Source organism: Mobula hypostoma, chromosome 1, assembly GCF_963921235.1.
Source record: "Mobula hypostoma chromosome 1, sMobHyp1.1, whole genome shotgun sequence".
Lineage (NCBI taxonomy): Eukaryota > Metazoa > Chordata > Chondrichthyes > Myliobatiformes > Myliobatidae > Mobula > Mobula hypostoma.
Window position 1 is genome coordinate 162,053,272 of NC_086097.1, and position 25,944 is coordinate 162,079,215.

The 25,944-nt window shown below is 38.6% G+C and overlaps 1 protein-coding gene across 18 annotated transcripts in view; it reads left to right on the top strand.

The window, feature by feature from the left end:
* Window positions 1–25,944, top strand: part of LOC134351841 (focal adhesion kinase 1) — a 522,413-nt gene that overhangs the window by 324,987 nt on the left and 171,482 nt on the right. For 8 of the 18 annotated variants that reach the window (XM_063058747.1, XM_063058688.1, XM_063058792.1 and 5 more), the window contains 5 exons: window positions 4,253–4,333; window positions 6,118–6,135; window positions 18,791–18,847; window positions 25,578–25,598; window positions 25,765–25,862. In XM_063058747.1, the coding sequence (XP_062914817.1) occupies window positions 4,253–4,333; window positions 6,118–6,135; window positions 18,791–18,847; window positions 25,578–25,598; window positions 25,765–25,862 (275 nt within the window). The remainder of the gene's footprint in view (window positions 1–4,252; window positions 4,334–6,117; window positions 6,136–18,790; window positions 18,848–25,577; window positions 25,599–25,764; window positions 25,863–25,944) is intronic. The other 10 variants (XM_063058775.1, XM_063058738.1, XM_063058729.1 and 7 more) reach the window with 5 other exon arrangements.

The following is a 25,944-nucleotide window of genomic DNA, read 5'->3' on the forward strand; positions in this document are numbered from 1 at the left end:
TCTAGGTTGCAGTGTTAAACCTTTGAACATGTCAGTACCATTCCTTCTTCAGTTCCTGGTTTCACTTAGCTATTCTTAAATTCCTGTCACAGCTGCTGAGATGTTGGGCCTGATCATGCTACGACCTCTGGTCAAAATTTCTTTTACTGTGAATAGCTAAGCAAGTAAAAGATGACCTGATTTCCAAAAGGCATAAAGTTAAAGATGATGCATTTCTTTAATATTTTAAGCAAGATTACTTTTTTATTTCCATCTTTTACAGTTTCAAAAGAACAAAAAAGGAGAAGGGCCCAAAGCAAAAGTTTGGGCACCCTGCATGGTCAGTATTTAGTAACACCCCCTTTGGCAAGTATCACAGCTTGTAAATGCTTTCTGTAGCCAGCTAAGAGTCTTTTAATTCTTGTTTGGGGGATTTTCGCCTATTCTTCCTTGCAAAACACTTCTAGTTCTGTGAGATTCTTGAGCTGTCTTGCATGCACTGCTCTTTCGAGGTCTATTGACAGATTTTCGATGATGTTTAGGTCGGGGGACTGTGAGGGCCATGGCAAAACCTTCAGCTTGAGCCTCTTGAGGTAGTCCACTGTGGATTTTGAGGTGTGTTTAGGATCATTATCCTGTTGTAGAAGCCATCCTCTTTTCATCTTCGGCTTTTTTACAGATGGTGTGATGTTTGCTTCCAGAATTTGCTGGTATTTAATTGAATTCATTCTTACCTCTACCAGTGAAATGTTCCCCGTGCCACTGGCTGCAACACAAGCCCAAAGCATGATCGATCCAACCCTGTGCTTAACAGTTGGAGAGGGGTTCTTTTCTTGAAATTCTGCACCCTTTTTGCTCCAAACATACCTTTGTTCATTGTGGCCAAAAAGCTCTATTTTAACTTCATCAGTCCACAGGACTTGTTTCCAAAATGCATCAGGCTTGTTTAGATGTTCCTTTACAAACTTCTGACGCTGAATTTTGTGGTGAGGACACAGGAAAGGTTTCCTTCTGATGACTCTTCCATGAAGGTCATATTTGTGCAGGTGTCATTGCACAGTAGAACAATGCACCACCACTCCAGAGTCTGCTAAATCTTCCTGATGGTCTTTTGCAGTCAAACGGGAGTTTTGATTTGCCTTTCTAGCAATCCTATGAGCAGTTCTCTCGGAAGGCTTTCTTGGTCTTCCAGACCTCAACTTGACCATCACCATTCCTGTTATCTGCCATTTGTTAATTACATTAGGAACTGAGGAAACGGCTACCTGAAAACGCTTTGTTATCTTCTTGTGCCTTCTCCTGCTTTGTGGGCATCATTTATTTCAATTTTCAGAGTGCTAGGCAGCTGCTTAGAGGAGCACATGGCTGCTGATTGTTGGGACAAGGTTTGAGGAGTCAGGGTATTTAGGAAGCTTTGAAATTTGCATCACCTGGCCTTTCCTAGCAATGACTGTGAAGAAGCCATAGTCCTATCAAGTTAATTAAGGTCTGAGACCTTGGTAAAAGTTATCTGAGAACTCAAATCTCTTGGGGTGTCCAAACTTTTGCATGGTGCTCCTTTCGTTTTTTTCACTCTAAAATTGTACAAAACAAAAATAATACACTATTTTTCTTGCTTAAAATCTTGAAACAAATGTTTCATCTTTAACTTTATGACTTTTGGAGATCAGTTCATCTTCTACTCACTTAACTATTCACAGTAACAGAAATTTTGACCGGGGTGCCCAAACTTTTGCATGCCACTGTATCATTAACAGTCACCCTGAACTCTTCTGGTCTGGAGGTGCAAAACCACCTAATAGATCTCCATCTCATAGGATTGTTGATGACCAAACTTCATTGCAGTACTCACGATTCCTATTTCCTCCCTATTTGGACTTCTTTCCATCCTCCCATAGTCTCTGGCTTTCTTGCTTTTATTTTGGTGTTGACTGCTTCCACATGAGTACTTTCAAGATATCTTCCTTTTTCCTCAGCTGTTATTTATTTTCCACAATAATTGATAGGACTTTCAGCCATTCCTGTTTCATTAAATGTAATTCTGGTCTCACTTTGCCTCTCATCCTACCAAGTTCAAGGTTATGATTTCCCTGGTCTTTCCCCATCGATCACTTTAAAGCTCCATCCTCCACCACCTTCATACTGTAATTGATTTCCAACATAGTCCGAATGATTAATACATTTGATTTTATCCATGGTAACTCATTCTTTAATTAATTATCATCTGAAGTTTCAGTCTGTCAATAAAAATATTCCCGATGTGTCATTGATTTTATTTTAAATGATTAACCCACATCTTTGCCAAGTTAATGTAAGTTTATGTTGTTCATTTATTCTTCTGTTACCATTGTTGCCACTTTATTTATTTATTTATATATAAAAGCAGTAAAACACACTGGCCAAAAATTTGTATGTTTGATTCAAGTTTTGACATCTTTTTGATCTTTCTTGAGGAAATATGGCAATGTGGCACAGTCAGCCACTACACGCCAATTCAGCCCCCCTCCCACCCCACCGACATGCACTTTTTAAAAGAAAGAACAAAACACATTGTTTAAACAAGTGATGGAAATCTAAATATACTTGATCTCCAAAAGCATATAGTAATTGATTATCATTTTGCGGTCACTTGAAGGTGGCTTGGAAAATCAGTGTTCCTTATTGACCAATATTAGTTTTCTGTAGATTCTTCTCCTCCAGGTTTGATAATAGATGCAGAATATAAGCTGACAGTCTCATTTTAGACTGGTAGGATGTCAAAGTTAGGATCCAAGAGGAAGGCCAAAGGCTTTCTTGGGAAACCAGAGAGCAAAGTGGAGGAGTGAATTCCCACTACTCTTTCTCTGCAATTCTGTTAGTTCTACAGATAAGTCTTTATCATTGGGAAGGGTTTTTTTATTCTTGCAAAATGATAAATATTGTAGATCAAATTATTGTTGCAACTCTGCATCTTCACTTGGTATGAGGGGAAATCATTTTCACAATTTCCATTTGATGTAATCAATTATGCCAAAGCTCTATTGCTCTTGTTACAGTACCTTGCATCATCAATGTCTTTCCACTGTGAAAGGTAAGAAATTTTACACTGCCCTTATTATCCAAAAAGGATAGGATCTGGACTTAAAGCAGGTTAAGTCTAGATCTGCAGGTTACGTAAAAAAAAATCACAGATAACCACTGAGACCCTCTCCTTTGTACCCAGTGCACCTCCTAAAGAAGCATAAGTATGCTCTTAAATATTTTAAAATTGTTGATGCATTTTAATAATTGCACTAAAGACAGTCATATGAGCTAACTATGATCAATGATGAGATTAGATAGTGCAGCTGTAAGTCAGTGAAGACTGGTCGCCATTAGAAAAGGCACAGCTGACACGTGATCTGGGATCTCAAAACAGACCATGTTCCTCAGTGTGTATATGTATATTTGTATATTCTATTAGAAAAAAATCAAGGCGGGTCTAGGAGCTGATCTGTCAAGTACAGGAATTTGCAGGTAACAAGTCAGTGGATAATGTAGACTTGAGTGTACATGGTGGATATAAAAAAATTATGTGCAATATTATAGAAGCTGCTAAATCTGTATTTTTGTTATATGACAGGCACAATTTATCTGGAGAAGATGAGTTTTAGGAAGTAGTATGAAATAGTTTGTATTTTTATCAAGATCTCCAATCTTTCCCACGTAAAGAAGAAAAATACTGTAGACATTTGATGGATGCTATTTTGACTTGGAGATGCTGTGAGAGGCTGCTTCTGCAGGAGTGACCTGTGAATAGATGGGTCACTTGGCACTAAAGAAAATCTTGGATGTGGCATTCAGATGTCACATCCAAGACTTGACTTGGGCAATAGAAGCTTGAGAGAACTCAGAATGAAAATCAAACATTTAGCATCCTTGCTGTAAATGAGTGATTTTATTCACAATTTATTTTCTATGGATGATAGACTGCATATTACTTATGTCTGGCACCAAGTGATCTGATTTCTAAGAAATATAGAGATAATGAATATAAAGCCTATGCAATTAAAATAAGCAATGGACATTAAACAGCAGAAATGTAGATAATAGGCAACGTACTACAATTTGGGAGAAAACTTTCATCTCACGATAAAGTCAGTGAAAGTAATATGCTTTTGTTGCTGTGGGTTTAGTATCTTTGAAGTACTTCGTGTTTTTTAAAAAAGATGTTTCTGTTTATTTTCCTTTTTAAGAATATTTTGCATTTCGTCTTGATCTTCAATCTTTCCTTTATTCTTTGTCATTACTAAAGGAATGAATCATTGCCAGCCCAGAGTAAAGAAAGCCAGGCGCTTTCTTCCTTTCATCCTCTGTTCTCAACACACAACCAAGGGTACTGGATTGTTGTTTTGCATTTTTTAAAACACTGTGCATTGCTTTGATGAGTTTAATTTCAGTCTGTAGTCTAACTCTTCAGTTTTGTGATTGAGGTTGCATATTAGTTTTTAAGCAGCGTTTCTGCTTATACCTCTGTGATCCTTCATTTGCATTTGTGCCTTATCTGTCTGATTACTCAGATATTCAATAAATTCATGAGCTTTCTATTTAAAGGTGATTTGTATGAATGGATGCAGTATTTTATATGCATTAAATGACAAGGCCTAATACTCTTGTATAACCTAAAATGGATTAAACATGAGTAAAATTAATTCTGTTTCCAAAAACTGAAATTTACTAATAAATATTAAGAAAAATCTTAAAGTACAAAAAATGGGTTTATTGACAAAGAGAAAGCAAAGCAAATTATATGATTCTTCATCAGAAAGATATAAAGGTCACCTTCAAGTAATTTGTATTTGCATGATTTAGTAGATTGGGTTTAGTTGATAGCTTGATCACTTGCTCTGCTTATTAACTAATTCTGTCCTTTAGTTATGCTCTTTGGACCAAAGACTGTTGTAACTCTTGGATTTTTAATTTGTGCTTCTCAAAAAGAATATGGAAGTTTTTTTGTTAAGCACTGTAATATTTACTTTAATCATTGCATTAACCATTCATTATTTTGGTGTCTTCCTTCAAGTTGAAAATAGAGCATAATGACAGAAAATTATGATTTGGTATCTTGTGTTTTCTAACGTATTAACAAATTTGCTAAGTTTACGTCATTTCATATTGCATTCCTTTCAAACCAAGGCATGCATAAAGGAACATTTGAGTAAGAAAACTATCTCAATATGCTTTTTTTAATAAAAATACACTTCTTGCCACATTCACTAATGTGATAATTGGTATGCATATTTGCTTTGTTTGAAGAAATCTACTGAAAGCATTTAACACTGTGTCCAAATAATTTTTCATTATCGCTAATATAAAGAGCATATGGTAGAACGTTAGAACACATGTTGAGAATTTGTTTTATGATTACTACCGATTAATTGTTTCGTTTTCCTCCTGATGCAGCTGAGGCCTTCACAAAGCTTCTATTATTGTTGGTTTGAGAAAACGCAGTGTACAGATTAGAAGCCCACAGCAAAATATTTTCTCCTGTCAGTTTTCATTCTCATGTTATCATCTTGTTGCCTTATAATGAGATGCATTCGTTTGTTAAAAATCTGGTTTGCATACACAGTGGGCTGCTAACATTTAAACCTGCATCTGAACCAGCTCATATTGATTGGATAGAAGTTTTATCCATCTATTGTCTTCTGGATCCCAAGAAAATACGGTTTTCAATTTTGTTTGCCTTGTAGCCATGAATTAACAGCTAATTTGGTTAGCAACAGTAAAACAATATTAAAGTTCTTTCTCTTAAACATACTAATGGACAAAAGTAGTGAAATCTTCATTGCAAGCTGTACAAAGCAGTCTGTTTGATGATTTCATGTGCTGCTGGAAATAAATTTCATTTACAGAGGATTATCCTTAGCAAATTTAAGGATGAAGCAATGAGACATTAATGGTTGTAATAACTTTATTGATGCCTATATTTTAACTAAACCTCAACTTAATTTTCATTTTCTGGCAATCTTGTTTACTTGCATTTTCTGACATCTTTGAAAATTGCACATTGCCTTTTATTCTTGCCTCTGGTAATAACTTAATTTTCCACTTTTCTTCCCTTCCTTGTTTCTCTTCCCTTCCTTGTTTCTCCTCCTTTCTTGCTGCCTGGATTCACAGATGAAATTAGTGGGGACGGTATGATTTTGTTTAAATTTAAAATCATGATGAATCCAAATTTTCTAACAATATTAATGTGTGTTTTAGAAATTGTTCTTGATTTTAATTTCTGGTGTAATGGAAATATACAGACCCACCGTGCTATACTCTGACAGTGTGTACTTAAACCTTTAACATTTTCAAGAACTTTAAGTTAAAATTTTACAATTTTTATGTTATCTCAATCCTGCTTGTAAATCAATGTCTTTCAAGTGCTCTAATTTCCATGATAATTTACCAAAAATGTAAAGTGTTATTTCTTCTTCTTTTTCCTTGCCTGATATTTGAGGGGCTGGGCAAGGCAATACTTTTTGTGTCAACTCCTGATGGTTGTGGTTTGTCTCAAGCTTTTGTGGATGTGTCACAGATCAATGTAGCACAGACTTGAGCCATTTTGTCTTATCAAATCCATGCTGCTCCTTGTAGAATATTTCCCTGTCACTCTGTCTATCCAACTATTTCCTTTTTGTTGACCCCTTACTCTTGCATAAGTATTCATAGACCATAATAAAAAATGCTGTCTTTAACCCGTAGCCTTCTGACATGTTCGGCATAGCTTTGTGGGCCAAAGGGCCTGTATTGTGCTGTATGTTTTCTACGTTTCTATAAATTTGGAAAAATGCTGGGGCAATCATTCATTGTCCACTGAGCAAGAAGTCCAATGTGTAGTCAGTGTTATTCTGTAACATGTCAGGAGCTTTCTCAGAAACACAATTTTTGTGGTTCTAGCATGCTGTGCCATCTGAAGTTAGGCTTTTATCATACCATTGAGTTCAATAAATGGGGTTTTGTTTTAAAATGTAATCATGACTATCATGGATTGCAGATTTGATGCATGTTGCTAGGATCTTGAATTGTTGATGATGGAGAAAGTGATTAATCCTTTAGATTAATTTGGGTATGGTAGCAATACAGGGGTAAAAGGGAGAGGATTTGAGCCTGTGCCTTTAGTTGCAGATGATGGACGCAGGATTGGACCCCTTATTGGCCAAGAAACTGTGATGATACAGTAGGTTTCAAGAAGTGGCATAAATTGTCAAAGATCAAGGTCTTTGAGATCATTAAGAGAATGGCAGATGATAGCCTGAACCTTGGGACTCATCAGTGACAGTTGCAAGTTCTAGGTCAAAGAATGCAAATTGATTTGGAGGTAGAAACTGGTCCATCATTAAATTGGAAGATCTGATTGTCCCAGGAGTTAACTAATGATGATCTCCAGGATAATCAGACCTTATTGAATGCAGAATAATATTATGCCTTTTGTACTTTAAATCAAAATCACTCTGGAGTGCAAGAGTGATGCATGCTGGGAAATGGTCATTTAATATTTTGGAGTAACATGTAATAATTTGGAAATGTCATTTCTACATTTTAATACGTGGGTAAAAGTGTTTTTCAGTTGCAAAACACTGAAATACAAAACATCTTTTGATGAATTTCTGGATGTGATTCTTTCACAGCCAATAATCATTTGGCACAAAGCCCAAATGTAAAACTGGTACTGCAAATACATTATGAGGAATTTGAGGAAATATCAGCAAAAAAGATTATGACATAAACACATTGTGCTGCACAGATAGAAAATTTGCTCTGCCTCTGTTTTTTGAATGTGGAAGGCAAGATTTCATTCATTTGTTCAGCATTTTATGGGTGATCTTGAACAGGATTCGCACCGCCACTGACCCTAAGCTAAGATTCAATCAGAATGGTCTTCGGCAGAAGCGCAGACAGTAATGCAAATATTTGCTCTCCATAGAATCATCGAGGAAGTCAAGAAGAACAACCTACCAGCCATGCTTACTTTCATCGATTTTTGCAAAGCTTTTGACTCCCTTCATCAAGGTAAAATGCTGAAGATCCTGAAAGCTTATGGAGTACCAGACCGTCTACTGAGAGCAATAGAGTCCAGCTATACCAAAACCATGGCAAAAGTTGTATCACCAGATGGAGAAACAGCAGAGTTCAAGCTCCTAGCTGGTGTGCTGCAAGGGGACACTCTGGCGCCCTACGTCTTTATAATCGTCCTTGATTATGCTCTACATCAAGCTGCCAAAGATCATGACAAGCTTGGTTTTACCATAAAACCAGGACGAACCAAAAGGGTCAGACCAGTTACGTTCACAGATATTGATTTTGCAGGTGACATAGTCCTGTTCTCTGACCAGATGGAGGAAGCACAGCAGCTACTGACAAAAGTGGAAATTGAGTGCAATAAAGTTGGACTTCACCTAAACGCTAAAAAGACAGAGTACATGGCACTTAACTGCGATGAAGGTACTCTCAAGACCATAAAGAATGATACCGTTAAGAAAGTCTTTGACTTCAAGTACCTTGGGTCAAGGATGATGAGTTCGGAGAAGGACATAAAGATACAGAAGGCGCTGGCGTGGAGGGCTATGAACGACATGAAGGAAATCTGGAAGTTGAACCTGACCAGAGGGCTTAAAAAGAGGATCTTCATAGCAGTCATAGAGTCCATTCTTATGTACGGATGCGAGATGTGGACACTCACCAAGACTATATGAAAGTCTCTGGATGGTTGCTATACATGAATGCTCCGGATAGCTCTTGACATGAGTTGGCAACAGCACATGACAAACATCGAGCTCTATGATGACCTACCGATGCTCACCACTAAGATCGAGGCGAGAAGACTGCAACTAGCGGGGCACTGTAAACGCCACCCCAAGCTACCTGCCAGCCTAGTCATCATATGGGATTCCAAGCATGAGAGGATGAACCTTGGGCACCCTCCCAAGACTATGATCAACATGCTCCTAGAAGACAGCGGCGCAGTTAATGTAGATGAACTGAACACTCTGAGGGAGAGGGAGAAGTGGAGGGTCTGTCATCATGCCCAACGCCGGCCCCCTAGGCTTGAGTTGATGTAGTAGTAGTACTTGGGGTGGGTTGTTGCATTCTTAGAAAATGTAATGCAAGAACCCACCCCCAGAATGCCTGCAGAAATAAATTAAATATTGCCTGCCACAAACAAGAGAAAATCTGCAGATGCTGGAAATCCAAGCAACACACACAAAATGCTGGAAGAACTCAACAGCCCAGGCAGCATCTATGGAAAGATTACAGTCAACGTTTCGGGCCAAGACCCTTCACCAGGATTTGATGAAGGGTCTTGGTCCAAAGCATTGACTGTACTGTTTTCCATAGATCATGGCTGGCCCGAGTTCCTCGGCATTTTTGTGCGTGTTGCTTGAAATATTGCCTTCCTCATTTAAAACTGCAGTTCTATTATGAAAAGTTGCATCATTTCTGCATGCATCAAGAACTCTGAATTGAAAAGAATACATTTTATTTACAGTTTCAGTTTTCTTCATATTTTTGTGAGAGTGGTTTTAGTTCCGTATCTTGAGTCTTTGTCCAGTGATTTGTGAATTCTGAATCCTTCCCTCTTCCTCAATTCCCCATTCTGGCTCTCACCTCTTCTCCATACCTGCTTACAACCTTCTCCTGGTACCCCGCCTCCTTCCCTTTCTCCTATGGTCCTCTCTCCTCTCTGATGAAAGTTGTTCTCCAGTTCTTTGCTTTTTTACCTATCACCTCCCAGCTTCTTACTTTATCCCCCTCTCCCATCTGCCTGGCTTTACCTATCACCTTCTAGCTTGTCCTCCTGCCTGTCCATCCATCTTCTTACTCTTCCTTTCCAGTCCTGATGAAGGGTCTCTGCCTGAAATGTTGAGTGATTATTAATTTCCATAGATGCTGCTTGACCTGCTGAGTTCCTTTAGCACTTTGTGTTTGTTTCTCTGGATTTCCAGCATCTGCAGAATCTCTTATGTTTAAAACTTGATATGTGTATCAAAGTTTCAAAGTGCATTTATTATCAAAGAATGTATACATTATACAACCTTGAGATTTGTTGCTTACAGGCATGAACAAAGCAAGGAACCCAAAAGAACCCAATTAAACAAATAAGACCAACCCTGCCCCCCCATCCCCCAGTTACCCAGGGAGAATGAAAAAAAAGCACACCAAACAAATCACATAAGCAATAGAAGCGAGTAACAACAAGGGCATTCCGAACCAAATTGAGTCCTTAGATCCAAATCCCCAGAGCAGCCCAGAGTAGGCCCAAAGCCTCAGTATTCAGTTCATCATATTAGTGGAGCATATCGCCACAAAGTTCGCAGACACAAAGCACAGCAGCCGGGGGCAGTCTTACAGCCTTAGCGTAACAGAGAGAGAAGGCTGCAGTCTAAATGGGCTGGTGTGTAAATTGTGCGAGCCTCACGCTAGGACCCAGGACCTGCTGCCGATGAATCGCTCTGGACCAAGATTTTGCTGCCGAAGGAGCCATTCTCGACATCTCCAAATCGGTTCGGCTCCCAGAGCGATCCAACTTCATCCGACTCTTGACACATTGCCTTTCCAGTTAGATTGACCAAACAGCAGATTGTACCTCACATTAGGACCCAGGCCTGTCATGGCGAGTCATTCCAGGCCTTGAACAAGCTGCTTATCGATTCATTTCAGACCTGGATTTTAGCATTATTGCAGTTACTGTGTATTTTTAATATCGTGTTTAAAAATGCATAGCTCTGTTCTTCCTTTCAATAAAAAGCAAAGTGCTACAAATACTCAACAGACTTGTAGAGAGAAAAACAATGAAAATTTCAAGTTCAAGTTTAATTACGAGTTCAACCCCATAGAAGCCGCTGCACCCAAGTGCGCAGCTATCTGGTTGATGACTACCTGATTTTATGTTTTTGTATTTTGTTCATCAAAAATTACTTTTTAAACAAAACAATTGCAGAATCAGTCAATTTTCAGATTTCTTAATCGCCTTGATGCCTGTCATATCAATATCTTTCAGTTTCCCTGTTCAAAATAATAAATTATATAGAAGGCATTACACAAAAAGTAGATCAAGAACATCTGAGACAAGTACCATAACAGTTTCTTCCTAGGATCTGATTGTATGACCATTACAGAGTTTCAGTTCACACTTCCTATCCTATTTCTGTAGCCTTTAATTTAACTAATATTCAAAATTTGTTGATTTCAATTTTGAATATATTCAGCAATTATGGATCATCATCCTTACTTATCATGACTACACAAACTAAAGAAGTTCCTTGTTGTCTCAGTCTTAAATGTTCTGAGAAATATGTCCTGAGTTCTTGACTCTTCGTTATTATTATTTCACTTTTAATAAAACTTAATTCTCCATAACTTGTGTATTCACTTGTGAATGTAAATGTGCATTATTTCTCTACTATCTTATTGCTTTCTTATTCAGTGTTTTAGTTTATCCTGTTTTAGTCTCTAAATTTACATTTCTATTTATAGTTCCCAAACTGCCTCAGCTGACCCACTTCAAAGTTCAAAGTACATTTAATATCAGAGAGAACGTATCCAGTACACAACCTGAAATTTGTCCCCTTCAGACATCCATGAAACAAACTACATAAAACAATAGAACATCAAAGACCCCCTACCCCTTCCCTTCGTACAAGCACCAGCAAAAAGCATCGACCCACGCCCACAGAAGCACCCTCCCCTCAACCATACAAGCAACAGCAGAAGCATCAAAGAGTCCATTGATCAAGAGCACATTATACTGCAGTCCACAAAGCCAACACCTCGATATCTCAGACAGGCTCTCTCTCTCTAGTGAGGGAAAGAAAGATCACTCCTGCAACAATGAGAATGGAAACCAGCAACTTGATGTTCCGATGTTATAATCTTCCTTGTTGCTTCACCAAGCCCCTTCTTCCGCCCCCCCCCCCCCCCCCGGTGGACCAACAGGCTCTCATTCTTCATCAAATTGGGGGGGGTCACTCGGGCACGGGGGCCTTACTCCGACAGCAACTAGTGATTAACAAACACGTCACCTATGGTCTCAGTGTTTAAGTCTCATATGATTTATCAGTCGGTGAAATCAGCAAGGAACCGGGTTGCCCACTGGGCTGCTCCCTGACTTCTGACCTCCCAACCTCAAGGGCATACGTCTTCCAGACTGCTTCTTGAGATAGCCCTGCTAGGCTGCACAGTCGGACCGAAAACCCAGTGCTTGTGAAGAACCGTAGTTTGAACTGCAGATCACAGACTCCTACAGGACCACAACCTTCTAGAAAAGAAAGACAGAAGAGAAATAAGCTGTTTTGTAATGAACGGAAGAAGTCAGCTGGGTCTGCAGGACCTGCTGGCGCCATCTTTCCTACCTTTCATACCTTTGTTTAATTTTAAACTGGTTTTGGACTTCACTACGTTCTCAACCAACTTCGTATGAAAACTACCGTATTATGTTCTTCCTTTCCTTGAGGATCGATTTTATAGAACCATTATTTAACACAATAATGTTATACATGACAAGACTATCCTCTAGTTTGGTATGTGACCTATTGCTCTTGAAAACTGAAATGTATTTTATAAGTTTATCCTCCCAATTAATTTCACTATTTGTCATGATTTTTCCAATTGATTGAAGGTTAAAATTTCCTGTGACAATTGCAAGCCCTTCCTTTCATGTTAAAGTATAATTTGACATTATCATTTCTGTTAGAGAGCTTCTCCATTGTTATGTGCATTTCATCTATGGCTGTTCCTACTTCATCCTCCAATTTATCATACAGTTCAGTTTCTTATATCTTCCTGTATTATATAAGATGAGCGTCATTCATCTTTGTTTTCTAATCTGCACACTGTTTGCAATTCTGAGGAATATTCAGATATCAAATTAACTATCTTGCAAGTGCGTTTCATTCTCCATCGAATGAGGGGGATTATTTCGTTATTCTTCAGTGATGCCATTAATTCATTTGCCTTTATAAATTCATTTGAGTATTGTTTGTCCAATGGAAGAGTTGCTATCTGTTGCATTAGCAAAATATTCATACTTTTCCTGAGCAACCACATTTCATTTAATTGACTGTGATAAGAATTTATACCTCTTGTTAACTTGGATGGGAGTTGGGGAGGAATGAGAAATGGGGAGAGAAAAGCACAAGAGGTTGAACCTGAGGAACAAATTTCTAATTCTTCAAAGTGAAATTTTAAATCTTCCTACTGATGGTACAGGAATAGGCTGCTGTTTCGTGGGTCAAAATGAAAATTGAAGTAAAACCAGAAAATCTTGGAAATATTCAGCAGATCTGGCAGCATTGTGGGTCAATGAGATAGAATGGCAGGCAATTGAGAATACATAGCCAAAATGGTAATGATGCAAGGCAAAAGAGCATGGCATTGGGACACATGATTTATTGACATTCTTTTCTTAGTGCCTCTATATTTGAAATTCATACGCAATAGTGACAGTCCCAAACTTGTTTGTCTCCTTTCGTTCATCATTTTCCAACTCAGAATATCTATGGTATGAATTGCAATTCTTATCATTCAGTTAGTGAGGAATGATTTTGAGAGTAGTGTGTTTATTTATTTATATTTTTTATTTAATTCTGTTTAACTCATTTATTCAATTGTACAAAGATATTCTGGCATGTTTTCAATTTTTAAAAATTTCTTAATATATTTTCTGAATGTATTTGAATGTTTGTACTTTTGTATAGGTTTAACAGCCTGAGTGTGCCTTAGCTGGCTGTCAAAATGTTTTTCTGTTTCAAGGGCAGGCCTTTTTCTTATGCAAGACCCTGTCTCTACACAATTTGAATATTAGACAGGTCTTTCAGTGCAAGTTGACAATAAAGATTCAGCAAAGCATACGTTTCTTCTTGCCACATGAATCAGAATCAAGTTTAATGTCACTGGCATATGTTGTGAAATTTTTTTTAACTTTACAACAGCAGTACAATAAAATACATGATAAACATAGAGGAAAAAACTGAATTACAATAAGTATATATATGTCTGTTAAATAGTTAAGTTGAAATAAGTAGTGCAAAGACAAAAACCAATATAAAAGCAACACACATCAAAGTCACTGGTGAACGCAGCAGGCCAGGCAGCATCTCTAGGAAGAGGTACAGTCAACGTTTCGAGCCAAGACCCTGCGTCAGGACTAACTGAAAGAAGAGATAATAAGAGATTTGAAAGTGGGAGGGGGAGGGGGAGATCCAAAATGATAGGAGAAGACAGGAGGGGGAGGGATGGAGCCAAGAGCTGGACAGGTGATTGACAAAAAGGATATGAGAGGATCATGGGACAGGATGACTAGGGAGAAAGAAAGGGGGAGGGGTGAAGCCCAGAGGATGAGCAAGGAGTATAGAGAGAGGGACAGAGGGAGTAAAAGGAGAGAGAGAAAAAGAATGTGTGTATATAAATAAATAACGGATGGGATACGAGGGGGAGGTGGGGCATTAACGGAAGTTAGAGAAGTCAATGTTCATGCCATCAGGTTGGAGGCTACCCAGACGGAATATAAGCTGTTGTTCTTCCAACCTGAGTGTGGCTTCATCTTTACAGTAGAGGAGGCCGTGGATACTTCATCTCTACTGTCAAGATGAAGTTCCCTCTCTCTATACTCCTTGCCCATCATCTGGGCTTCACCCCCTCCCTCTTTCTTTCTCCCTAGGCCTCCCATCCCATGATCCTCTCATATCCCTTTTGCCAATCAACTGTCCAGCTCTTGGCTCCATTCCTCCCCCTCCTGTCTTCTCCTATCATTTCGGATCTCCCCCCTCCCCCTCCCACTTTCAAATTTCTTACTAGCTCTTCTTTCAGTTAGTACTGACGAAGGGTCTAGGCCCAAAACGTCGACTGTACCTCTTCCTAGAGATGCTGCCTGGCCTGCTGCATTCACCAGCAACTTTGATGTGTGTTGCTTGAAATTCCAACATCTGCCGATTTCCTCATGTTTGCGTTTTTAAATATAAAAGTAGTGAGGTCGTGTTCATGGATACGATGTCCATTTAGAAATCTGATGGCAGAGAGAAGAGGCTGTTCCTGAATCGCTGAGTGTGTGCCTTCAGGCTTCTGTACCTCTTTCGGAGTGGTAACAATGAAAAGAGTGCATATCCTGGGTGGTGGGGGTCCTTAATGATGGACACCACCTTCCTAAGGCACTGCTCATTGAAGATGTCTTGGATACTATGGTGGCTAATACCCATGATGGAGCTGACTAATCTTACAAGTTTCTGCAACTCACTTCAGGCTTCTGTAGTAGCCCCTCCATACCAGATGGTGATGCAGCAGTCAGAATGCTCTCCATGGTACATTTGTAGAAGTTTTTGATTGCTTTAGTTGACAGACCAAATCTCCTCAAACTGGTAATGAAATCAGTGATGAATTCTTACCCAAGTAGTGGATTAGGAAGCGGTATGAATTTGAAGAGCAGAATGCTTGAATGGAATTGTTAAATTCAAATGTTAAGTCTGTTGGACTGCAATGTGCCACTTTTTTTTAAAGGGGATTTATTAATCCTGAGCTTTATGGGGTTTATGGGAGGGGGGAAACGGAACTGAAGTGAGAGATCAAAATCAGAAAGAGGCAAGAAATTAAATTGTCAGATTAATGTTTATTACATACTTAAGTATCTAAGTAATGGAAAGTTATCACTGAAATAAAAATTGTTCGGGCTGCTTAAACTGGAATAAACTGTTGAGAAAGTGATTTTCCATTTCTTTAAAAATATTTTTTTGGCTTAACACAGAATGCCTTTATATATTGCTCTTGCAGGCACGTTGAACCTCACGGATTATTGGAGCTTTTTCAGGACATTTTGTATGATTATGTGTGACTTTCTTAACCACACTTCTGACTGACAGTTACAAATTTACAGACTTATAAATTGGAATTTTGAGCACAAAATTAGGTTATTTTTAAAGGAGACAAGGTTTCTAAATTTGTTGTTAATGCAACAAAAGATAAGACAATGAATAGAAACATACACAAAATGCTGGTGGAACGCAGCAGGCCAGGCAGCATCTATGGGAAGAAGTACAGTCAACGTTTCAGGCCGAGACCCTTTGTCAGGACTAACTGAAAGAAGAGATAGTAAGAGATTTGAAAGTGGGGGGGGGGGGGATATCCAAAATCACAAGAGAAGACAGGAGGGGGAGGGAAGAAGCTAAGAGCTGGAAAGTTGATTAGCAAAAGGGATGCAGAGTTGGAGAAGGGGGAGGATCATGGGACAGGAGGCTCAGGGAGAAAGATAGGGGGAGGGGAGCCCAGAGGAAGATGGAGAGCAGGCAAGGAGTGATTGTGAGAGGGACAGAGAGAGAAGAGAAAGAAGGGGGGGTAAATAAAAATAAATAAGGGATGGGGTAAGAAGGGGAGGAGGAGCATTAATGGAAGTTAGAGAAATCAATGTTCATGCCATCACGTTGGAAGCTACCCAGATGGAATATAAGGTGTTGTTCCTCCAACCTGAGTGTGCCTTCATCTTGACAGTAGAGGAGGCCGTGGATAGACATATCAGAATAGGAATGGGACATGGAATTAAAATGTGTGGCCACAGGGTGATCCTGCTTTCTCTGGCGGACAGAGTGTAGGTGTTCAGCGAAATGGTCTCCCAGTCTGCGTCAGTTCTCACCAATATATAGAAGGCCACACCGGGAGCACCGAACATGGTATATCACCCCAGCCGACTCACAGGTGAAGTGTCGCCTCACCTGGAAGGACTGTCTGGGGTCCTGAATGGTGGTGAGGGAGGAATTGTAAGGGCAGGTGTAGCACTTGTTCCACTTACAAGGATAAGTGCCTGGAGGGAGATCGGTGGGAAGGGATGAGGGGGGGAACGAATGGACAAGGGAGTCGCGTAGGAAGTGATCCCTGCGGAAAGCAGAAAGAAGGCGGAGGGAAAGATGTATTTGGTGGTGGAATCCTGTTTTTTAAAGAAAGAGGCTTCCCTTCCTCCACCATCAACTCTGCTCTCAAACGCATCTCTCCTATTTCACGCACATCTGCTCTCACACCATCCTCCCGCCACCCCAGTGGGGATAGGGTTTCCCTTGTCCTCACCTACCAGCCCACCAGCCTCTGGGTCCAACATATAATTCTCCGTTACTTCCGCCACCTCCAACGGGATCCCACCACCAAGCACATCTTTCCCTTCCCCCGCTTTCTCCTTAGGCCTCCTGATCCATGATCCTCTCATATCCTTTTTGCCAGTCAACTTTTCAGCTCTTAGCTTCATCCCTCCCCCTCCTGTCTTCTCCTACCATTTCAGATCTCCCCCTCCCACTTTCAAATCTCTTACTATCTCTTCTTTCAGTTAGTCCTGATGAAGGGTCTCGGCCCAAAACGTCGACTGTACTTCTTCCTATAGATGCTGCCTGGCCTGCCGTGTTCCACCAGCATTTTGTGTATGTTACTTGAATTTCCAGCATCTGCAGGTTTTCTCGTGTTTGCATAAGACAATGAATGAAAGGCAGTGGAAAAATGTGTGCAGTGTCTTCACACTTGCCTTCCTTGGCTGAAAAGCAAAATATTGTGGATACCTCAAGTAAAACACACCAGGTCAGGCAGCGTCTATGGAAAGTGAGGGTTAATATTTCTTGTTAGTAATCCTTCATCAGTTATGTATTTCCAACATTTTCTGTTTTAGAATTCTTACTTGATTCATTCCCTTTACTTCCTCTTTCCTTGCTGTTTTGTCGTATTCCATATCCTGAACCCAAAGTCATTTTAAAACTATTTTCTCTATTTTCCAGGCTGTTGAAATGCACCTCCATCAGTTAGTTCCTGCCTATGCTGTATGATCTCTGACTCACCATGCAATTCCTCTTTAGAACCCTGTGTCAGTACAGTCACATCTTTTAAAATGCTTGCCTTAAACCACGTTGTCTTTGCTTTCTGATTCTTCTTTCAAAAACTCCCACAGAATGTATCTCTGCAGTCTTTGGCTATTACTCCCAAGAATTTTTTTACTTTGAATTTGATATTCTTTTACTGAAATACTCTGGGACATCCTGTTACATTGAAAGGTTGTTGAATCACATCAAGTGACAGATACTCTTAGATTTGAGAGTATAAAATATACATACTTAGATGTATTTATATCAACTTTGAGATGTTGCAGAAGGTTTTTAAAGTGTTATGAAGACTTCCAAGCAACCTATTTTTTAAAAGTTATGCTTTATTTTACTGCCATTTGTTCCAAGTGAAATACTTTCTTTTCCATAGTTAAAAGGCAGAGAGCCAGAAATTTTAATATGTAGGAAGTCAACAGAAATGAATTCAGGCCAAAGACCACCTTTGTTTTCCCTTGTGCTCTGTTGCTCAATAATAACCTTAGCCATATAGAGCCTTGACATTTTTATGTAAATCACAGGGGGAGTGGAGGAAAGGATTTTGTAATTTTTGAGGTTGTTTTGGTATACAGAGCTTATATGTTAAGCTTCTACCATTTAAACTTCAGTGTGTTTCAGACTTGGGTCAGTATTTTTTTAACTTTTTAAGCACTTATGCAACTTTTTTCTTATCACATCAGGGATCATCCCCCTACTTGCTGTCCTTCCCTTTTCTGAGAAGAAGGCTGTACTTGTGATTGGATGATGTCATCTTATTCTCCAGAAATGGGTTGGCATTCTGTCTGCAGTCGTCACTCTCTGTAATAGAGTTTAAGAGATGTTTTTTCAAAAGCGTGGGCTTCAGCTGTCTAAAAGGAAAAGGGTTGTTCATCTTTTAATCCCTTCCTTATGCTGTGTGTCTAAGTTGAATTAGAAACAGTTTGTGTTTTGAACAAACCCAACTAAAATGCATGGTTCTTCGCTTGCAGAAACCGATGACTATGCAGAGATCATAGATGAAGAGGACACATACACCATGCCTTCCAGTAAGTACATTCACATGGTGTAATGGCTATACTTGGACCGGAATTAGATGTCTGTGAATCCTAAATATTTGTAAAAATGTTGTTCTTATACTATTTGTTCCATCTGAAGTTTTCAGAGGCGGCTGATATCCAAATGCTGGATGGATTTACAGTTGATAAATATTTATACTTCTGACGTTTTTCAGCAGTATTTATAGTTGCCTAGAAAATGTATCTTGCTAAAGCACAATGCTTACATAAATATTTTCAGCAATCTCTGTCCTTCTGAATATATCCTGTGTGATTTAAATTAAATTGCAAACAGTTAGCTGATTTTGTTTATAATAAGGCAGTAAAATTTGATAAGTTGGTAGTATTTTTCATCTCTGAAGTAATTAGTATTTGCTATTTATTTTCTCTTTCCATTCTGTACTTTTTTTCTTAGAACGGAATCCCTTAAATATAATGAATCATTTTTATGATTAGCATTATGCTGTTGAATACAAAATATTGATAATGAGAGAACTATTGATGAGTAATTCATTGGAGTTTTACAGTGATCAGTGATGAATGAATATTGTTTATCTGAAAGTCATTAATGACTGAGATTAAATGAAGTGCAATTGGTGGAATTGTCTACATTGTTAGCTGAATTTTGGTATTGTTTTCCATTAGATCATTGAATCACTATGTTTTGAAGTATTAAATTACAATTGCGTGTTAATTTATTTCTAACAGATCATGACAGTAGTCTGGATAAAAGGTGTAGTGGGGATCAAAAAAAAACTACTCATGATTCCAAATCTCTTCTTGTAAATGGACTACCAGATTACTTAACCTCTTTCATCATATGTATTAATGTATTATCAGAGAGCCAACATTGGAAAATGCGTCATGTTATAATATCCAGCATTCCCTTTGGAGAAAATTAAAGTTATGGATCATTCGATGGTAACAATTGATGATTGTAGATGCTTGTTGGCAGAGGGTTGTTGTATGCTTGTTTCTGCCTCAAGCAATAACCAAGAACAATTCCAAGTTAAAAATAAAATTTAAACAATTGAAAATGCAGAGCTAGCTAGCTGATGCTTCAAATATAAAATATTAATGTTTTTTGGTTGACAGGTTAGTTCTTGATTATTATCTCTCAGATATTGACTGATCTCTCATCTTCTACACCCTTTATTTTTAGCATTTGCTGTATTAATTTTCAACTGTTATTGTTTGAGCTCCTCTGAATCTGAACAGGAATAGAAAAGAAAATAATAAATCCATGTTTCTTTCAATAACTTTGATGTACTTAAAGTAAATTACTTCATAAGTAATATTTACTTAAAAGTTAAAGTACATGAGCAAATACAATACAGTGGATTCCAGTTAACTAGTGATCACTTAATCAGGGACAACTCCTAAAAGAACAAAAACTAATCGAGAAAATAGCTGGGATTCCCATTGTTTATAGTCATAGTCATACTTTATTGATCCTGGGGGAAATTGGTTTTCGGTACAATTGCACCATAAATAATTAAATAGTAATAAAACCATAAATAATTAAATAGTAATAGGTAAATTATGCCAGGAAGTAAGTCCAGGACCAGCCTATTGGCTTATTTGGGACAAGATGGCACTTAATTGGGTTAGGAGACGAGTGTCAGTCGCATGAATTTGTGTGGCTGTTAGACACTACACCATGCTTGGAGTGAATAGTTTTTAAACAGCATCAATTGCACATGTGTTCAAAAAGTAGTGATTTTTCTCACTGATAATTGGTGAGAAGTAAGCAGTAACACCATTTAGAATTGTTTTGCTCACTGCAGTTTCAACCATTCAAGCTTGGAGGTGTCAGAAATGGTTGGTTTACAGCCAGTTAGGAACTACGAAGAATTTGAAGGTATTGATAATCATCTTGAATGTTTCAATGAAAATTAAGGTTCAGAGGATGCAGTCATCATAAGGATTGTACTGAGGCAGTCCATTATCTGTACGAGGTGTCTGCATTAATTTTGTTCATTTGCAGTCAATTAAAAGATCACAGCTGCAAGTTGGTTGTCTATTGTATCCAGTGATGACAGTGAAGCCTGTGTGGGAGAGCTTTTAAAGAGAAAAAGCTGTAGCACTGAGACCTTTCTGCTCTGTTGACCAGAAAAGTCTTGATCCATTGGTACACTAGTGTGTGTTTTTTTTAACAAACTTCCTTGTTTACAGTGGAAAGCCATGACTTCTTCTGTCCTTTTGCTCTCCTTGAAATTTTGCACAATCACCTTCTTGGCCATTGGATCTCACTGCTGATCTCATCCACCCAGTCCACCGGAGCTGACTTCACATCCTAGCACAGATGTGTCCCTATCTCATCGGGGTATAAGGCCCGCAACTGCCCACAACTGGCTTAGCCTGCCTGTCAAAGTGGTGTACCAGGATGTGGCCACTTTCTCAGACAAGCAGCTATTGGAGCTACACGTGAGAGCTGAGTGTCTAGTGGGGCCCGAAGGTGAATGAGCCGCCCCAGAATCTCACAGCAAGCCCCTTCACCAAAGGTCCTATCCCTCTCTGGACACCCCAAACATAACAGCATACACCGGAAAAATGCCTCCATCAATAACTGATAGGAAAACCTGGTAAGAACTGATAGAAACTGATAGTTTCTATAGACAAGTGTGTGGTATTGCACGTTGGAAGGACAAACCAAGGTAGAACATACAGGGTTAATGGTAAGGCACTGAGGAGTGCAGTAGAACAGAAGGATCTGGGAATACAGATACAAAATTCCCTAAAAGTGGCATCACAGGTAGATAGGGTCGTAAAGAGAGCTTTTAGTACATTGGCCTTTATTAATCAAAGTATTGAGTATAAGAGCTGGAATGTTATGATGAGATTGTATAAGGCATTGGTGAGGCCGAATCTGGAGTATTGTGTTCAGTTTTGGTCACCAAATCACAGGAAGGATATAAATAAGGTTGAAAGAGTACAGAGAAGGTTTACAAGGATGTTGCCGGGACTTGAGAAACTCAGTTACAGAGAAAGGTCGAATAGGTTAGGACTTTATTCCCTGCAGCATAGAAGAATGAGGGGAGATTTGATAGAGGTATATAAAATTATGATGGGTATAGATAGAGTGAATGCAAGCAGGCTTTTTCCACTGAGGCAAGGGGAGAAAAAAACCAGAGGACATGGGTTAAGGGTGAGGGGGGAAAAGTTTAAAGGGAACATTGGTGGGGGGCTTCTTTACACAGAGAGTGGTGGGAGTATGGAATGAGCTGCCAGACGAGGTGGTAAATGCGGGTTCTTTTTTAACATTTAAGAATAAATTGGACAGATACATGGATGGGAGGTGTATGGAGGGATATGGTCCATGTGCAGGTCAGTGGGACTAGGCAGAAAATGGTTCGGCACAGCCAAGAAGGGCCAAAAGGCCTGTTTCTGTGCTGTAGTTTCAATGGTTTCTAGGAACTAATACACAGTTTTAAAGTTCTGTATTTGCATTAGTAGCGTTGTAATTTGTTCTTTATTTCATTTTAATACATAATTTGTTATTCAGTTAAACAGTAGCCTGTCTTTTTATATCTTTTTAACTATTTCCATGAAACTTCAGCTAATTGGGCAGGTGCTTAATTGGGCCAAGATGTACTTGTCCTGATGTGTCCCAATTAACCAGAATCCAGTGTATGCAGATTTCTGGTATTCATTTTGCTCAGTCCTTCCTTGTTCCATGTTCACTTACTTAGCTGTTAGTTACTCCATTTCATAGTCAAAATCAAATGTATTGTCATACGGACACATAAGTTCATCTCTGAAAAGGTGCAGTGGAGAACTTACTTGCAGCAGCAACACGGGCATCATATAAGCTATAACTTTCACAAGAAATACATAAAACAAATTACATACAATTTTTGCAAGAAAACACAATTTAAACAATAAAAACCAAAGTTATACGTGCAAAATACTGGAGCACTTTAGCAGGCCAGGGAGCACCTATGGAAAAGAGTAAACAATTGATGTGTTGGCCTGAGATGTCAACTGTTTACTCAGCTGCCTGGCCTGCTGAGTTCCTCCAGCATTTTGTGTGTATTAATTTGATTTCCAGCATCTACAGATTTTCTCTTGTTTGGAAGAAAAAACAAAGTCAATTTTAGTGCAAAGTGATCAAAGTGGTCCTTGTGTTGCTCATCTGTAGTGGTTTGTGTGCTGCTTGTGGGTTCACGAGCTGAATTGTTGAAGGGAAGTACTTGTAATATGTTCTGAAAAATGATTATAGTATGCTGTCAGTCTGTGGACTGACATTTGACTAGGTGCTGTGAAGTACTCATTTTGGATAAAATATTACTGACCACAAGTTTCATGGTGGTTTGAGCTGGACAAAAGACCGTATATTTCTTTGCATTTTTGCCAGCTGAACTCTTGAAGCAGGTATAGTTTTACTTGATGTAGAGTTTAGAACATGAACTACTGACCTTCATTCATTGTTTATTATTACAGAATAAGTGTGTTGATATTGTTACCTACTGAGTCCACAGTTGTTTTTGAAATAATTTATCTGTTCTTGATTTTAACTTGTATCTTTAGAGAGATTATGAAAATTAATAAGGTCAATACTTTTATGGTTGTGGGTTTTATAAAGAAAATGTTGTAGACCATGTGAGTTTGAAGTATTGGAAAAATAGTGTAGCTATTATGGAATTCAGAGCATTGTCTCAGGAAACAGGCAATTGGCAGAATGTCAGGAGATAATTGAATTGGCTGGGAATGTTGGGGTGATATAGTTATGGGGGACAGGCCTCCTTTATGGGAGGGAATAGCATCACTGTGATATTGTGGCCCAGGTATCGTAACAGGAGGGAACTTTACTCAAAGTTGTGTCAGTGGTATTTGAAGATCAAGGTGACTGCAAATGGAAAAGCATCATGCTTGATAGAGGTAAGTCAATCTGAAGCCAGGAATAGGAAGGAGACAGAAAGCTTTACATTTACCTTTTACAAACATGGAACATCCAAATTATTTTAGAATTAATGAGGTGTTTCAAAAATGTCATTGCTTTTATAATTTGCATTCGCAAAATTGCAGAATGCCAGGTTCTGTGAACAGCAATGAAATTAATGCCCAGATAAGGTATTTTATATATCACATGATAAATCTTGGCCAGGGTCTATGAACTTTCTTTTCCTCCTTATAGTCATGTCATGGTGATCTTCAGTATTCACCAAGACAAGATTTTAACTTTGCATTTCATCCTGAAGGAAGCACATCTGATTGTGAGAGCTGCAGGTGCTGCATAAGAGTGACCTCCAGAAAATGAATTCAAATCCTTTGATATAACACGTGTAGCCTTCTAACTGAGAAACAAGAAAGCCTCCAACTAAATTATAACTGATCCACAGGTAACAATTGTGTCAGCTGTAGTGGGTTAGGGTCCAAAAAAGATTCAAGCAAATGTATCAAACGATTTTTGTGGATTGTATTCAAAATTTTGACATTGGCCAAAATCGGCTTATGATGTCTTTAAAAATGGATACCATTCATAACCCAGCTTGGCCTGTAACTAGACTAAATGCATTGTTATTCATTGTGGTTAAATTTAATCATGTTTTGCCTGACAGATACCATTTTTTCAGCATCCTAGAGATGCTGCCTGGCCTGCTGTGTTCACCAGCAACTTTTATGTGTGTTGCTTGAAATCCCAGCATCTGCAGATTTCCTCGTGTTACCATTTTCTCTAGGCTCCTTTGACTGCTTATCTCCAAAACAAGATTGCAGTACATTTCTGTAACACTTTGATCTTAAACACAGAAGTGTAGAGTATTGGCCCAAATTGATGACTTTGGAACGGGTCCAAATGGATGAATGCTTGTAAAACTAATTCTGAAGGCATAATAGTATCTGCATTTAATGATCAGATATATTTATTTCATTGGCATCTTTTGAGAAATTTAGAAGATTTTTTGTTTTTCTTTGTTCACTTTGGGAATCCAGGCATTGCAACGCTGGCAATAATTACCCATCCCTGTTGATGAAGTTAATTGTAATTGTTTAAAAATGAATCTTAATAGTGGTTGAATACCTCTTATCCGAAATTACCAGAACAAGACTACAATGCTGATTGTTTTTATACCTTTGATAAAAGCTTAAAAAAAAGTAAAATGCAATTACAATGTATCGTAACCTGCTAACAATGCATCGTAGTTGGAGACTGAAAGCCTGCCATTGTTGGTTGTTTTTTCAACAGCTGGTTCAGGTATTCTCCCAATGCTGTGCTGCTTTTGTTACCATGCACACACTTCTAGCCCCAAGCATCTTAAATAAGGGGTGCTCAACCTGCTTCATGATTTTGTGTTGTATTTGTTTACTGTCCACCATGAATATTTTCTGCTATGGTATTTTCTCCCTGCTCACATAGTACTTGGTTAGTGCAGAGGTCTGCAATTTAACAGAACTTGAAAGTACCAAAATTAAGGGAATGTCATTTTGGCTCAGGTGACAGTGAATGTCAATTTTTTTTTCTAGTAAATTTGTGAAGAGACTTGCCACTATTTAGTTATCACTGATTTAAGTCTTTACTTGTAATTGCATTTATCGTGGTTATTTCCTTTATGATTTTTATAGCTGTCTGCACAGAAATAATGGTTGATTTAATCCATTGTTAAGTGCCAATTGCACTACCACTCTACGTAAGATGCACTGTTACAAATTTATCTGCCAGACTTATAATGTGTACTGCTTTTTTGATTTTGTTCTCCTTCCTACCCCAATTGCAATGCAGAAAGCTATGGGATAGATGAAGGTAATGAAACTTTCTCTATCATTGCCTGATTATTTTGCCTGCTGCTTGTTGGATGAATATAATTGTCAAGTTGTGTGTCAATTACAATAACCTTTTCTCATATGTGAAAAAAATGAAACTGCCTGGAAGTAGAATCATTAACTTGCTTCTTTCTCATTCTTCACAGCCAGGGATTATGAGATACAGCGGGAGAGAATTGAACTGGGCCGCTGCATTGGAGAAGGACAATTTGGTGATGTGCATCAAGGAATTTACATGACTCCAGTGAGTAACTTAGAATTAAATCACTTTCTCAAAGATAAAATCAAGTTTGCTCTTGGAGAGAAAATGTTAACATAATAGCCCA